The sequence below is a fragment of the Megascapheus bottae genome, chromosome 4 (assembly GCF_031878675.1).
Source record: "Megascapheus bottae isolate mThoBot1 chromosome 4, mThoBot2.hap1, whole genome shotgun sequence".
NCBI classification, from domain to species: Eukaryota; Metazoa; Chordata; class Mammalia; order Rodentia; family Geomyidae; genus Megascapheus; species Megascapheus bottae.
Window position 1 is genome coordinate 55526060 of NC_143512.1, and position 16130 is coordinate 55542189.

Here is a 16130-nt window from a genome sequence, read left to right on the forward strand (position 1 = left end):
GAGCCTTGCACTTGCCATGTTGGTGCTCTTAAGTCATGCTTCTTGCCCTGCTTTTTGCTGATTAAATGCAGACTGCTAAGAAACAAAGCCAACCTTGTGTTGTATAATTTTCTTGGTTGGCCAAGCATTTAATTTGTTTCTTCTGGACCTTTAATTTCTATTTCACATCTGTCTTTGGAAAATGCTGTTAGTCATTTTTGATTGGTTTCTCCCAGAGACTAGTTTTGGCCTATAAATAACACTAGAAAGTGTGAACACGTTACTACAACCTGTGAAGGATTATGCCCTCCCCCCTGAATATTCTAGACTGTCTACAACAGGTTTCCTGTTGCTGACTGCCCTTCCCCCATGCTTGTTGTTTAGTAGCAGTGATCTGATTGTTACTCCTTTTAGGTCCCAATGAAGTAGTGTGTGGTCTAGGAAGAAATTCTCCCTTCACACAATGTATGGGTGGCTTTGGTAACATTCCTTCCCTAATTTCCCCTTGGCATTATTCATAAAGTTGTATGGATTTGTACATGAATGTTATAGGAAAGAAACAGGTTCAAACATGCACATTTTTATTTGCTATAAGGTTAAGAAAGGACAACAAAGGAGATGAAATGCAGTTATCTAAGATGCTCCCTTTGTAGTCTTGATGATCCATTTGAGATACTTGTCTGAGAGAAGCGTATAGACACCAGGACCTCTTGGGTCTCCACATTTCCCTTTCAGGCCAAAGGCAGTGATGCCCCGGAAAATGCCATCACATACCAAGGGGCTTCCGGAATCTCCCTGGGGAGACAAAAGGGTAGGAGATGCCATGGGAACAGTGTGGATTCTGACCATATGCAAACAGGAGGATTTCTGTAGCATTTAATAAGAAGTTAAGACAAACTTAGACTTAATTGAAAATTAGTACTTGAAAGACTCAAAAATATTTAGAAAAGATTAAATGTTTTTAAAATTGATCCACTGTGTTTATTTATTTATTTATTTTTGCCAGTCCTGGGCCTTGAGCGCAGGGCCTTAGCACTGTCTTTGGGCTTTCTCAAGGCTAGAGCTCTACCACTTGAGCCACAGCACCACTTTTAGCTTTTTTCTATGTATATGGTACTGAGGAATTGAACCCTGGTCTTTGTATATGCTAGGCAAACACTCTACCACTAGGCCAAACTCCCGGCCAATCCATTGTGTTTAAATAGAAAATTTAAAGTGCAAATTCAAGTGAAACTTACTATCTACTAATTTTGAGATTGTCTTTCAACCCTTCCTATTTGTTGTTTTCTCAAAAGACTTAATAAAGCAAGGGGTATAGTCAAAAGCAAATGGCACAATAATGCAAAGAATGAGTTATGTTTTCCAGTCTTCTCAAAGAAACAAACTCAAAGTAGCCCCTTTGGGTAAAAGTTGGTTTTAGGTGTATACGAAATGAAAAACCCTTGTGAGAACCTGAGACATAGACATATTTTCCTTCCATAGACATATTTTCATTGCTTCTTATAATGCTTGGTGTTTGCAGAATTACTCTTTTGGGCTTAATTTACCTAGAGCCATTCTAGGACACTGAGACAGCTAAGCTCATGATAGAGGAGATTGCTGGGCAGTAGACCAGCATCCAAGGATGCTGCTGTGGCCTCGTGATATTGAATCTGAGTCCCAAAGCAGGGGATTTTAGGCTCCTGGGTTCTCTACAAGATGTGGTAGACAGTGGGTAAGGACAGGGAAAAAAGAGAAAGTGGGAGGGTGATAAAGACAAATGTCATCTTTTTCTGCCATTTGGCTAGCCTTGGTTCTGAAGGTTGCGTGTTAATTCCTGGAAATGACAGAGTCCTCTGGCTCCCTCAGTCTCTGGTGACTCCCAAACCAGGCACACTGAACACACCCCAATAAGACTCTTTAGAATCTTTGGATCCTGAAAAGAACTGTCAGGTCAGTATCCAGAGCTAAAAAATGTGTGGTGCTTATTTTACTCTTATCTTGAATCAGGGTCCTTTCTTTAACCCCTCCCTTTCTCTGGGCATACTGGGATGACAGGTGACATGTTCCCTGGTGTGGGGCATGCTTAGGGGGTGTTTACAGGGTATCCAGTACAGTTCTAGGATGCTGTGGGACTAATCTCAGGTCCTCAGCCACTTTTGAAATGGCCTGTCTAGGCTAGGTGGAATCCGGGGTGGTGCTGAGGAGGGAAATGAGATTGAACGCTCTCAAGGAATGCTGATTTTAGCTCTCTTCATGTTGTATATACCTTTGTGTTATAGATACATATATGGTAAAATTAAAAATTTGAGAAATATTGCTTCCCAGTTTTTTTATATAAAACCAAGAAGATGCAGGAAGTCATACAACTCTCAGTAAACCTAATTTTAGCGACCCATTTAAGTTGAACAAATTAATTAGGGGTTTTTGTCAGACTTCTTTGAAGAAGCAATATGACACTATAGAAGCCAATACCAGGCCGAGACACAGCCAGATGTTACCTGTCTGTATCTGTATGGCCCACTCTTAACAGCTACCAATGGGATCTTCTGTTACTTACATTGCATGCGTCTTTCCCACCACGGGGGCTTCCAGCACAAATCATGCTCGATTCAATCACAGGTTTGAAATTATAGTGCTTGCCATCATTGCAGACTTTCCTGTCTATGATGGTGATGTTGACTTCTCTCAGAGTATCAGACACAGGTGACTTATTACTAGTCAAGCCCCACCCTGCAACTTGACACTTGGTTCCTGCTTTTACGTCATCCCCAGTTTTAGGTAGATTCAGGATAGCCACAGTTTTGGTAATTTTTGCTTTCTTTTTCAGCTGTGAGAAGACAAGCAAAAAGACAAGACAGAATGAGACAAATGTTAACATTTTAATGTAAACTCTAGCCCAACAACTGGACTCCTTTACATGAGCTTCTATCAGTAGAGGCACTAAGTTTTCCACACAGAGGGGCATAATGTAAGAGGCCCTGCGATTGGAGAAGACAAAGGTACACACCTGTAGAAGTTTCAGATCACCCTCATGTGTATCCGGATTAAAGCATGAATAGGGAAACTCTTTCTTAATGGACAGTTTCTGTTTTCCCGGCTCCTTCTTGCTAATGGAGTGGGCCCCAGCAATGACCTTAGATGTCCTGGACCTGGAATAGACACGACAATATTTACTGGGGTTATCTTTTAATCAGGAGCTGAGAATATTATTTGTTGAGCTTGATGGTTTCATTTGTAAATGTTCTTTTGGAGATCCTTTGTGGCTTGGAAGAAAATGTGTGTTTTAAAGAGTAAAAAGTAAGATGTTTAGAAATCTATAATAATTGTCTTAGTCTATATTATGTTGCTCTAGCAAAATACCCAAAGCTGGGTATTTTCTAAATAAAAGAGGCTTCCTTTAGCTCTTGTATCTGGAGTCTAAAAAAGGCGTCAGTGTCTTTTTGGCTTCTGGTGAGGGTCTCATGCTATGTCAACTCATGGCAAAAAAGTAGAAGGGAAGTGGGTGGGTATAGAAGAGCAGGAAGTCACTAGAAGCAAGGAACTGAACCAAGGAAATTGAACTTGCTCTATAACAACCCGCTCTCAGAGTGACTATGTAACTGGCGAGACTACATAAAACCCCTCACCATTAATCCCACGTGACCCAATTGCCTTTTAAGGATCTCATTACCTCTGGTAGGGTCCTGTTGGGTACTACACTTCCAGAGCGTGAACCTTTGGGTAATGAACAATAGCCTAACCTTGGTAATCACTATGGTCCATCTGCCAGCTTGTTTTATGAAAGCTAAGTACATCGACAAACAAGAGAATTTTATGGGAGCAAACTCCAGTCTTGTGCTATCTATCCACCATTTCCCTTCATCTTATTTTGCTGTGATAGAGAATTAGGCTTCAGATCACTCAATGCAGTATTCCCAGAGATCTCAGTACTCTAGAGAAAGAAGCAAAAGTTTCTCTATAAGCGCTGGAAAGTGCTGCACTGAGGTGATCTTTGTTTTCTTGTGGTTCTGCGGATGGAACCCAAGGCTTTGCGAATGCTAGGCAAGTGCTCTATTATTGAGCTAAATCCAGCAACTGGGATCTTAGTCAGAGAACAGTTAATTCATCATGAATGAGAAAACTTCCAGAAACAGATTGCTCAGGAGAGCAACTTTTGTGTGTTTATTACAGAGATGGTGGCTTGACCAAGTGCCCCAATGTTTAATTTTGGTTAATAAAAATATTCTCTGATGTATCAATGCAAAAAATACCCATTGTCATTCACAACCTATTATAGTTCATATTTCCTGATGCTTACATTGCTTCTTTCCCATTATAACAGCTGAGGTTGGGCTCACTTAAGACATCGAATCTGTGCTTTCCGGTAGCGCTTACTCTGGATGTTCTATAAATCTACATGGTCCAATAGAGCATCTTCTAGCCACATGTGGCTACTCAGGACTTGAAATGTGGCTAGTGTCTGAATACATTGGTCATTTTATTTAGCTTTAATTGATTTATATTTGCATAGCCACACAGGGTTATCCTGTTGGGTACTCCAAATTTAGAGTCACAGTTTAAAGGTAAAGAAAAGACCTGGCCTGAGAGAAGCCGCAAGGATATAGCTGACAGACTAAGAGATGGCTGAAGGAATGAGTCATTCACTAAAGGGTAGAAGGCACTGGAAATAAGTTTTCTTTACTTGATGACTGTGCCCAGGTCCCTGAGGGAATACACACCTTTGACCTTTTCGTGTGTGTTAACTACTTTGCAGGCTATAAGCCCGGGGTGTCTAGAGGAGACTTTTGGAAAGAACTGTGGCATCTTTCTGCTTTCTCCTTGGCCTGATAATTTGGGGGCACATCTAGATTTAAGTCCTTTCAGGGTCAAAGTAAGTTGCCAGAGACTTCAGTGATGTGAAAATAAAAATGAATCTCCTATGGCTTAGTAAGATAGACTCTTTTTTAAATCATTAAACCAAATTAGAACATCTCTACAAATGAGTTTTAAAAGCCAAGCACTTACAGGACACAGTGGGCTGCAGTCAACACCCAGTCTTCTGCAATCAAAGCTCCAGCACAGATATTTTTCTTCTTGAGTTGAAGTAGGACCATGTAGGGTCTTGAATGAGGAATTACTTCATTTCCTCCAATGATTTGTACACAGCCATCTATTCAGTAGAAAAGGGCAAATCAGGTCAGCACCTACCCCAGAGAGCTCTTTATAAAGCTATGTTTCAAGAATAGCTGTGCCTTTTCCACTTAGTGAGAAAGCCTGGGTGAGCTTCCACTTCATATAGACCCTTCAACATCTGGCTGGGAACTCGGGTCTTGTAGACTCTGTGGAAGGTTCCTGCTGCTATACCCACAGAATCCTAGAAACTGGTGTTGCAAAAGATAGTCAGTCTGGGCACCTGTCACAAACTTCTAATTTCAGGCTTATACCTTGCCAAGGGCAGAGAATTAAATCCTGGTCTACTGGAGCTGCCACTGCCACAGAGGCGCTGCTGGTGATGGCTACTGAGAGAATATCCTCATGCCTTCTGACTATTAATTTGAAGAAACAGAGGAGCACTCTAGAGGCCTGAAAACTTCCCCTCTTTCCCTGAGCCCCTTACAAAAATGGGGCGCACAAACTGTTATTGACTATGACATTCCGTATATAGTTGGGCCATTGTGAAATCTTGATATTGAACTGCACTGTCCTCCTTCATGGGAGAATGACACCTACTGTACCTAAAGACCTTCTTACCTGAAGCTTTTCCAATGAGATAAGGAAAAGGGAGTGAGATGCTGTAAGTAGAAACTTCTGACTTAGGAAAAGTCTCCACGATGGCAGACCAGGAGTAAAGAGCTATTGCTAGAGAACAGACAAAGCAAGTGTGCTTTGTGGATCTTATATCTTTTTTTTTTTTGCCAGTCATGAGGCTTGAACTCAGGGCCTGGGCACTGTCCTTGGACAATTTTTGTTCAGAGCTAGCACCCTGCCGCTTAAGCCACAGTACCAGTTCCCACTTTTTCTGAGAATGTGATACCAAGGATTGAACCCAGGGCTTTGTGCATGCTAGGCGAGCACTCTACTACTAGGCTACACTCTTGGCCTGTTTACTCATTTTTACACTGTCTAAAGGACTTTTCACTTCATATATCACCAGCAAGAAGCTTAAATGATTCTATCTTTTGGAAATAAAATTATAAATGAGATATCTTTTCCTTCATCAATCAATCCATACTTTCTTCTAAAACATTTTTACCTCTTAAAATAATGATGCAGAATTTAACACAAAATGTGAAACACTTTAAGCTTGGGAGAAAAATGCCATCTATTAGCACAACAAGCTAATGTTAACAAAAGTTCACCGAAAATCTGTTCCATTTTATTTAATGGTCATGTTGGATGACAAGAGTCAGTCTTACCTTCAGGAATGAGCAGAAGAAATGTGACCATTGAGAGAGAAAATGTCAGAAATGCATAGATGTTCCTCATTGTGGCTGATGTCACCACACTTATCAACAGCAAATCTGCTTTTGGTTCTTGGCTGCTTCTACCTTTATATGTAAGAACAAAGGATGTGGTTTCCTTTCTTCTTTTTCTTTTTAAATTTCCAGGTTTTATACTCGAAAATGAAACAGAAGTGAGTAAGAGCAGTGAACTCTAGTGCCTGGCAAGTAGGCAGAATTTCCATCCTGAGGTTTGGCGAGGGGCAGGCTGTGATTCTGTGGGGTGCGTGGGGAGCCTCACGGCCATCAGAACAGAGCACTCAAGGTATCTCCCTGAGCAGTACAATCTTTAAGATCCAGAAGTCTCTTGATGACCAAAAGCCCTGAAATGGGTCAGTAAGAAACTTTTTAGCTGTCTTTTTTAGGTTCTACAAGAGTTACTAGGCCAAGAGCAAGTAGAGATCAAGAGATAGAGAATTATGTACCATGAGCTCCTGTCTGAATTTCTTTCTTCCCTGTCGGTGGAGGAGGGCTGATTGCATCACTACCTTGAGTCTGTGCTAGATTTAGAGATGTGGGCCATTGGGGAAGAGCCTGTTGGCCTTTTCAGCCTTCTGATCGTGTTTTACCTGAATATTTAGTATGGCAACAGTAGATATTGTATCTAGACTTTTCTTTTCCTCTCTTCCTCCCCCTTTCCCTCTCTCCCTCTCTTCACCCCTTTCCTACCTTCCTCCCTCCATTCCCCTCTTCCTCTCACCTTCCCCTCCTTGCTCCCTCCCTCCTCTTATCTCTCCCTCTTTTCACTATCCTTCTGCCTCCCTTTTTTCTTTCCACATTGAGCAGAGAAGGAAAATGGGATTTAGATGTGGGTATTTTGTTCCAGTATTGGAGCAGAACCAAGCTCAGTCCCAGGAGAAATAGTATGGAGTGTGTTCTATTAGCAATGTCTGTAGTGCTTTTTCTGGGCTGAGGATGTGGTTCTCATGGTGACGCCTATGGTTCCATGGTCTGTCAGGGTGTGTCTGATATTGAAATAACCATCCCCATATTTAACACCTTGATGACTTCAGACCTATTGGTTACTTTCTTGGAAGCCATATGACTTGAAAAGGGAGCCCTGCTAAGACCCCTAAGTTTCTTTTTCCCAGATCTTACTAGTGCTTCAAAGGCTAGTCAGTAATACAATGAGATGCCAGCTTTGTATTTGGTGATCAATTTTAGTGCAGACTTAAAAAAATTAAACATTAATTTACATACTTGCTAAGAAATTCTTTAAGGAAGCATTAACAAGTTTGTTTCTATATACTGATGATTCTATTCTTCCATTTCTGTTGACTTTTAGCCAGATTTTGAGATATAATTTATCCACCATAAAGTTAATTCATTTAAAGTATATACTCAGAATTAGAGGCATGGCTCTAATAGAATAATAAAATTTGTTAAAAGCATAAAACAGAATAATAAAACCTATTAAAAGGTAATAGAAGGGGCCGGGAGTTTGGCCTGGTGCTTGCCTAGCATGAACAAAGACCTGAGTTTGATTCCTTGGTACTACATACATAGAAAAAAAATCCAGAAGTGGGGCTGTGGGTCAAGTGGTAGAGCTCTATCCTTGGGAAAGCCCAAGGACAGTGCTCAGGCCCAGAGTCTAAGCCCCAGGACTGGCAAAAAAAAAATAATAGAAGTGGGGCATGGTGGCTACTCAGGAGCTACTCAGGAGGCCGAGATCTCAGAATTGCGATTCAAAGCCAGCCCAGGCCCTAAAGAACAAGAGATGGAAAGACTTAGAAAAAAATCATAATAAGTGAAGTAAGCCAGACTCAAAGAAACATAGGCCCAATAGTCTCCCTCATTTGTCATAATCAGTAGAAACCTTGGGCTCTCCTAGCAGAGATTTACAATAGAACAAAATCTAGAGACATTAGGCCAAATAGTACGACACTAAATGTAAGGACCTCCAGGATAAGGAAACAAAAGCCATCTAATGAGTGACTGTTGTCCTTAATGTACTATGTTATTGCTCATCTCTTTTGCCATCTCTTGGTTATCTCATATTGTTAGAATTTTTCACCTTGTTATCTGATGTATTTTATATGTACTTAATTGGTTATTTAAATTGGATGGGGAAGGGGGGAAATCAAGATAAGCAGAGGGGGAGGTGGGAGGGAAATGGGGACCATGTCATGAGAAAGGGTATCAATGTTTGTGAAGTTATGCACCTTCTATCTATTGAATATAATGTAACCCTTCTATTAATCACAATAAAAATTTGTTCAATAAAAAAGTAGTCTGCCTTACAAATGATTGGGAAAATCTTTGAGACCTAGGAAATTGCTATTTTCTTTGAAACAAACAGCAATAATTTCCTATGGACAGTCTGACATGGGAAAATAATGTGAGAAAATATAATTATGTAATAGAAACAAGCCAACTGCAATCATAGAAGATATTTAATTAGACTGACTTTATAAAACATGCTTATGAAACAGTGCTTGATGAGATTGTTATTGTTTTAAACCTTCCTTTGTTTTCAAAAATTTAATCTATTGCTATTTATTTATAGTAAAAAATACTTTAAAATGAGAAATGGTCATGTATCTCTTTTTATTCTATATTAGCTGGCCCTTGTTGGTCAAGGTAAATATAATGAAACAACACTGACTTTGCATATCCACTTGTTTGTCAGTCTCATTTTGGTTTTGGACTTGCCAGTGTGGGGACTTGCTGCCTTGTGGGGAGGAGGCAGGAGTTGAGGTTACTTGCAGGTCACAGTCGATCAAAGCTCCTGGGCAGGTTTCCAGCTCTGTGATTAGAGCCTTATAGCCTCTTGTATAAGATGATGCTTCATTTCCTCCTCTAATTCCTTCAAGATTCTAGAAAAACTAAAAAGGATGATCCAGAGTAAATGTATCCTTTGTCCTGAGAAAGCTTGGTCATGCCAAATGCAAGTTCATTGACGTGCACTGTGTGAATGATGGTGGACGAGGCAGTCAGGAGGTGCAGCGCTTTCTTCTTCAGCATTCACTTCTATGGCTGAGCTCCCTACAACATGAGTGCTTAATGGTGTTTTCTAAGTTGTGTTTAGTACTGTGTTTTTGGGTTAGTTTTATTGTGAGTAAAAAAAAAAACAATTATTTTTAAATTTAATTTTATTGTCAGGGTGATATACAGAGGGATTACAGTTACACACTTAAGGTAGTGAGTACATTTCTAACCGAAAATTGTTACCCTCTACGTTCTTCTCCCACTTTCCATTCCCCTAACCCCACACCCCTCAAGTTGTAAAGTTCATTTCCAACATATTGTCTTGTATCACTATTGCATTGGTTTGTCCTTTGTCTCACCATTTTGTTGTTTCCTTTCCTTTCCTTTCCCTTCCCTTCCCTTCCCTACTTCAAATAAATGTATATACAATACACCAGGTACCAAAATGAAATACAGTGACAACAGGGGATAACCCGTAGGGAAAAAAAAGCTAAAAAAGAAGAAATAACTTCACATAGTATATTAAAAACAATAACCACATTGGGCAGTTGATGCCTTACACCTGTAATCCTAGCTACTCCATAGGCTGAGATCTGAGGACTGTAGTTCAAAGCCAGTCGGGCCAGGAAAGTCTGTGGGACTCTTATCTCCAATTAGCCACCATATAACTGGACGTAGCACTGTGGATCAAGTGATAAAGTGCTAGCGTTGAACTGAAGAGCTCAGGGACAGTACCCAGGCCCAGAGTTCAAGCCCTACAATCAACAACTGCAAAGAAAAGACCTCATGTTTCCATAGCTTGGAGTTTATTTTGCTTAGAATCATCTTCTATGTCATAATGTATATATAGCTATTGAGGTATTATGATTGTCTGCTAAGATAATCCTAGACATATGCTAATTATTTCAAATGAGGGAAACCATGGAGTCTATGTTTCTTTAGTTCTGGCTTACTTCACTTAATATGATTTTTCCCAACTCTTTCCACTTTCCTACAAATGGGATGATTCCATTCTTTCTGATGACAGCATTATGTATATAGACCACATTTTCTTGATCCTTTCATCTACTGTGGGGCATCTGGATTTCTTCTACTTCTTAGTTATGGTAAACTATGCTACAACGAACACGCTACCAAGAATAACCATGTTCATCTTTTTTTCTTTTTTAAGTACAGAGTTGTGAGAATATAGTCAAATAGGAAGAAAATAGGCAAATAAATATTTCTCTACAGTTGGGAGAGTTACAGATTTTCTGCAGCCTAAGCATTGCCTAGATGAGTTCATGGAGCCATGATAACCCTAGCTCTAAAGGTATCCTTGTACTGCACGTAACAGTATGTGGTTGAGAACATGACCTTGAACGTGTAACATGGGGCCAATAAGAAGATTAAGCAAATTACTATCTGCAAAATAATCAGAATACTATTTTTAAATTATTAGCTTTTTTTTGATGCCAGTTCTAGGGCTGAACTCATATTATTGAATAGTTTCATGAATTATTTTATTCTGATGTTATTTTTTAAACCACCCCTACCAGTAGATATGGACATATCTGCAAAAGTTGTACTTGTATGGTTGGGAAACCAAGTTAATAAGTACCTATACAGCCTTAATTTAATGGCTCTGGTAGTTACTTATAGACTACTTTGGTAGTTTACTTATAGCCTTATTCTATAGATTGGAGTAGGATTTATGAGATCTACCAGATATAGTTAATGCTTTCATATTTTTGCTTTAGATACATAGGATATCTTTTTCCCCCTATAAAGCCAGTGTACCTTTTCAGATAGCAAAGGGAAATGTTGACATTGAAAGGAATGGAAATTAGAATTTCTATTTCATTCAAACATAAATTAAATTCATATAGATTTCTAACTTCTTGTGAGCAAAACCAAAACACATATAAACATATGTCTTACCTCCAGGGATCAGAAGAAGAAAGACAATAGCAGGAAAAGCAAAAGGAAAAGGCATTTTTGTCACTTCTCTCATCCATGTTTGGAGGCTCTTCCTTTTCTTCTTGCTCTTCTATGGAAGATTCTTGGTGCTTTATTACTAGAAAATATAAGGCTAATTTATCTGTGGTACTGTTACTTAATTTGTTTCACACGTGAGATAATTTCCTTTGGAGCTGATGTCTCTTACCTGAAAGGATGAATGTAAAGTCACAAGGCTGTATTAATTTAAGATTATTAAAAAGTTGTGTTTTTTGGTAGAAATATATATATACACACTAGTTTCTATTGAGGTTTTTAGAATACGTCAATAGAAACTTCTTCAAAGTAGTTACATAAATGAGCAAAACCAGATGAACACATGCTCAGTGTCTTTAGTTGAGAAAGGGGAAATCTTATGCACTGTTGGTGGCAATCTGAATAAATACAGCCATTGTGGAAAGTAGGCAACAAGCTTAGAGATCCCTTCAAAAGCTAAATAAAAAGTAGACTTACCACATGATCCAGCAGTCCCACCTTTTCATATCCGAAGGAGTAATCATTATACTCAAGATTCTCGTATGCCCTGTCCATGTATCTTGCAGCACTAGTCACAATGGATAGGGAGTGAAGTCAATATAGAAGCTAATCAGTGGATGAATGGATGAAAATACAGTATATAAAAATCACCCATAATATTATCCACCCATAGTTATTTTGCAGCAACTTGGGTGAACTTGCTGCTTTTGAACTCAGGGCCTCTGGTGGGCAGGACCTCTACCACTTCATCAGTCCTATAGTCAGTGCTTGTCTTCTGTAGCATGATAGGTAAATCCTGGCTAGTATTAAATAGTTATTATATGTTTGGAAATGACTAGAAAAGAAGAGCATGGAATTCCCAACACATAAATCCAAATCATATTTTAAAAGATAGAAGTGCTTATTACCTGGATTTGATTATTTTATGTTTTCTACATGTGTCAGCTTACCATTATATACACCACAAGGATGTATAAATATGCCTCAATTGAAAGTTGCCCTAAATTGCTCTGAAGAGTTTATTTAAAAGCTGAGAACTCCAGCTACCTTAATTTGTTTTGTGATGCTGTAACCAGAATACCTGAAACCAGAAAATTTGTAAGGATGGAGATTTATATTTTATCTAAGGTTCTGAGGCTGGGAAGTTCAAAGTCAGAGCCCACACTTACAAAGGCCTTTCTGCTGTTTCATAACAGCAGAAGTTAGCACATGGTGAAATACAGGCAGAGAGAAGGGGCAAACTCCTGCTCCCTTAGTAACAATTTCACTCCTGTAATGGTGGCATTAACCACGTCACCAGGGCAGGCCTTCATGACCCGGTTATCACGAGAGGTTCAGCTCTCAACCTTGTTGCAGTGGAAGCTAATTTTCCAGCATGCTAACATTGCGGGGATACATTCTAACCGTAGCCCAGTCTACATCAAGATTAGTTTTGAAACGTAATCATTATGGATAATATTAAGCATCAAGATAAATAAAGCTGACTGACTACTACAAGAGGAGGGGGAACTAGTGAAGAGCCTGAAGGAGACAGAGAATTGTGTCTTTCTTGAGGAGAGATCTTGTACCAATGCAGAGGCTTCAGAATGGTTGTAATAAAGGGGTTAAGAGACAAAAATCGAATGGAGGATAAGAATTTGGAAATTTTCTTATAGCAGAGTTTTCATAGCAATGCCTAATTTTAACCCAGTGAGGATGAGCTGCTGATTGGCAGCAGCTGTAGTAAGTCCTGGTACGGGGTGGGGAGGCTGAAGCTCTGTAGAGATGGAGAGCAGGAGTTACTCCGTCTTATGCCTTTACTAAAGGCCTTGCCAGTGTGGGTACCAGGTTTTCTGTGAAGTGGTTCATGAGAAAAGGATCATCATAGTGTGTTTGACTTTTTGAACTTTGAAGTGAGATGAAACTTTGTCATAAGAAAAGACTTTTATGAGGTTCTTATCAAATCCTTTGGTTGCAGTTTGGTTAGTTAGATGTGGTCTAGGGCCAGAAATTTCTATGTGGTAATGAAGCTGCCTATTCTATTCCCCAGCTTGCAACATCTCATGTCACCATCTCAACCATTCACCACCACCCATTGAGTCTGTGGCACTGCACCTGCTGGAATGGTACTTTTTTTCCTTTTTCAAAACCACTTTATGGAAAGATTCTTTACATACTATGTATTTCACCCATTTTAAACACACAACTTCATGATTTGGGGTATATTGCATTAATGATTAAAAACAGTTTTACAGTCCATAACATTTGCCATTTAACTATTTTAATTATATGATTCAATGATATTAATTCAAAATGTTGTGAAACCATTACTTCCAAATTCTAGACCTTTTCCATCATGGAAACTGTAGAATCATTCCCATGTTTCTCTCCTCATGGCCCCCATAACCTCTCCTTTCCATCTCCATGAATTTGCCTGCTACAGATACTTCATATCATTGGAATCATACAATATTTGTCTGGTTTGTTTCACTTAGCAAAGTTTTTGTAAGGGTCGTTCAATTATAGCTCAATTCAGATCCATTCTTTCTTATGTCTGACTGACATTCTAGTATATAACTATTCATTGATGACATATGGGTTGTTTTGCCTTTTGGCTATTTTAGTAATTCTGTACAAGTATCTATTTGGGTGTCTGTTTTTACTTATTTTGAATATGTACTTTGGAGGCAATCTTTAGATCGTAGGGTAATTTTTTTTTTGTAGGGTAATTCTGTTTGGCCTTTTGTGGGATTACTAAGTTATAAGCAATATTGGATCCTAGCTTATTGTTTCTTCTCTATTTGAATTTCTTTTCAGTACAGAGTATTGAATTCAGTGCTTTGCTCATTTTAGACAATTGCTCTGCTACTCACCTCGTCCCAGCCTGGGTTGAGATCAGATCTTACGGTAATGTTGCCCAGCCTGGCCTCAAACCATGATGCCTCTCAAGTAACTGGTATTATAAGCAGTCTGGCATCTACTGTGTTATAATTCTTGGTGATTTCAGTATCTGCATAATGCTCTGGCCTCTCAATTCTTGTATGGTCATTTTCCTAGACCTGCCATGGTATTGCCTGTGTGTCCTTTATAATCTCCATCACATTCATCTCTCTAGTACTTTCTGGAGCAAAACCTACCACTATTTTCCTCTTTTGAGGAATTAGGAAGTTGGACAGAAAATTGATTGTTTGCTTACAACAAAGAAATACGTGGATAATTTTTGGTTTCTTCTTCTGGTGATTCTGGGGATTTGAACTCAGGGTTTCATGCTTGCTGGGCTAGCACAATACCACTGAGACATACATCCAGCCCTGTTTTCACTGATTATTTGCAGACAGACTCTCCCTTCTCATCCTTATTTGGTTTACAGAAATGCAAGACAGCATCCATCTTCTCTCCATGGTAATGGAGTTCCAAAGACTTTTCTAAGTGATGTGGTGCTTAAACGACTATGATTACAGGCATGAGTCATCAGCACCAAACTCTTAACTTGCCTTGAACTTCTCAGAGAATTGGGGCTTAGGTAAATCAAGTTGTCTGAGGTTCAGGGAAAGTCTGCCAACCTCCAGTGTAGCAACCTGTGCCAGGCATCACAGAAACTGGTCAGAAGAAATTATGAATGTCTCATGTATGAGCGTGGGTGAGAATGTGAATATAATTGCCTATGGGAGTTGTGTACTCAAATGGCATTCATGCCACTAGCAAGGTTTTCTCTGTTAGGATGACTGGGAATGAGGTGATGAGGAGCGTAGATAAATATATATCTGTATTTTTGATGAACCTGTGATAGCCATCTGCATTTTTGAATTTGTTTTGTACTTTCTTAACTTGCCTTTCTGCTTCTGTATACCTGCTTGCTAAGACCTTGAGGAATGTAGTAACTATTCTCCTGGTTAATTGACAACCGCCCACTAGCCCTGGACCCCAGACACTCCCAGATCTGGAGAATGAGTTAACGACCCTCCAGCAGGGAGCATGTGACAGAATACACATTCCAGACCCCCACCCACCTAGGAGTGGGACCAGAGACAATGGCCATCTGTGCCAACAAGGTCGGACTTGTGGGGGCCAGCAAACTAGGGCAAATGTCAACCAATCACGAGCCCGTTACCATGGAGACCCCCTAGACCCATATCTGGCCAAAAGCCATCCTCCTAGAATCACCATAGGGGCTCCGTCCAATCAATTCAAAGCATGACAGCCCACAAGACCACCAATGCTTAGCCTCGGCCTCTTTCCCGCTTTGTGTTGCGCCAATCATTGCTACAAGTTTGGTATGAATTTTCCCGCGTGGCGTATTGATTTGCTGTCCATGCTTACTGGGGCCTTCCCCCACCAAAGAATGTATAAAAGGTGCTGTAATTTTGGGCTCAAGGCCTCGGATCTGCACTCGGTTATCAGTGCGCAGAGACCCGTGCTCGAGCTCGTCAATAAACGACTCATTGCAGTTTGCATTGATCTTCGGGCTCTGGCATCCTTCCCGGGGGCTCCAAGTTTCTGGGCATTACATTAACAGGTTAGAGAGGGCTGCTCAGACCCTTAGGTCAGGGAAGAAACACGGCTTTCCATGGATACCTTATGCTTGTTTTCTTCACAGAATAAAGGTCCTAAACTGCTGAGAAGCGGCAGCAAATGCTCTTACCTTGAGGTAAAGTATTGTGGCTGGGGGAAAGCCTTCCCTGCTCCTGGGGAAGAGACTGATTAAAGCTCTCTACCACTAGGGGGCAGTAGAGCCACTGAGATTGTCCCACACCTGAGACCAGGCACAGCAGCACATGCTGAACCAGGAGCCCAGAAATTGGCCTCAAG

At 40.1% G+C, this 16130-nt stretch overlaps 2 protein-coding genes across 2 annotated transcripts in view; one reads left to right on the plus strand and one right to left on the minus strand.

The window, feature by feature from the left end:
* The window catches only part of Cdc20b (cell division cycle 20B), a 42110-nt gene extending 39254 nt beyond the window's left edge, over positions 1-2856 (plus strand). Inside the window, 1 exon segment of the mRNA XM_090331150.1 lies at positions 2789-2856. Within this exon segment, the coding sequence (XP_090187276.1) occupies positions 2789-2844 (56 nt within the window). The 3' untranslated portion in view covers positions 2845-2856.
* Positions 560-6446, minus strand: Gzma (granzyme A). The gene is made up of 5 exons (XM_090331151.1): positions 6357-6446; positions 4966-5110; positions 2969-3110; positions 2519-2788; positions 560-774 (listed from the first exon to the last, which is right to left on the minus strand). Exons 1-5 carry the CDS (start codon positions 6424-6426, stop codon positions 613-615), a joined length of 789 nt encoding a protein of 262 aa, XP_090187277.1. The 5' UTR covers positions 6427-6446; the 3' UTR covers positions 560-612.
* Positions 6447-16130: the final 9684 nt, after the last annotated feature.

Coding starts and splice junctions, on each gene's coding strand:
- Gzma (XM_090331151.1), bottom strand. CDS start 6,426: ATGAGGAACATCTATGCATTTCTGACATTTTCTCTCTCAATGGTCACA. Junction 5,111..6,356: donor TCTTCTGCTCATTCCTGAAG/GTAAGACTGACT, acceptor TCTACTGAATAG/ATGGCTGTGTACAAATCATT. Junction 2,789..2,968: donor GTGATCTGAAACTTCTACAG/GTGTGTACCTTT, acceptor GTCTTCTCACAG/CTGAAAAAGAAAGCAAAAAT.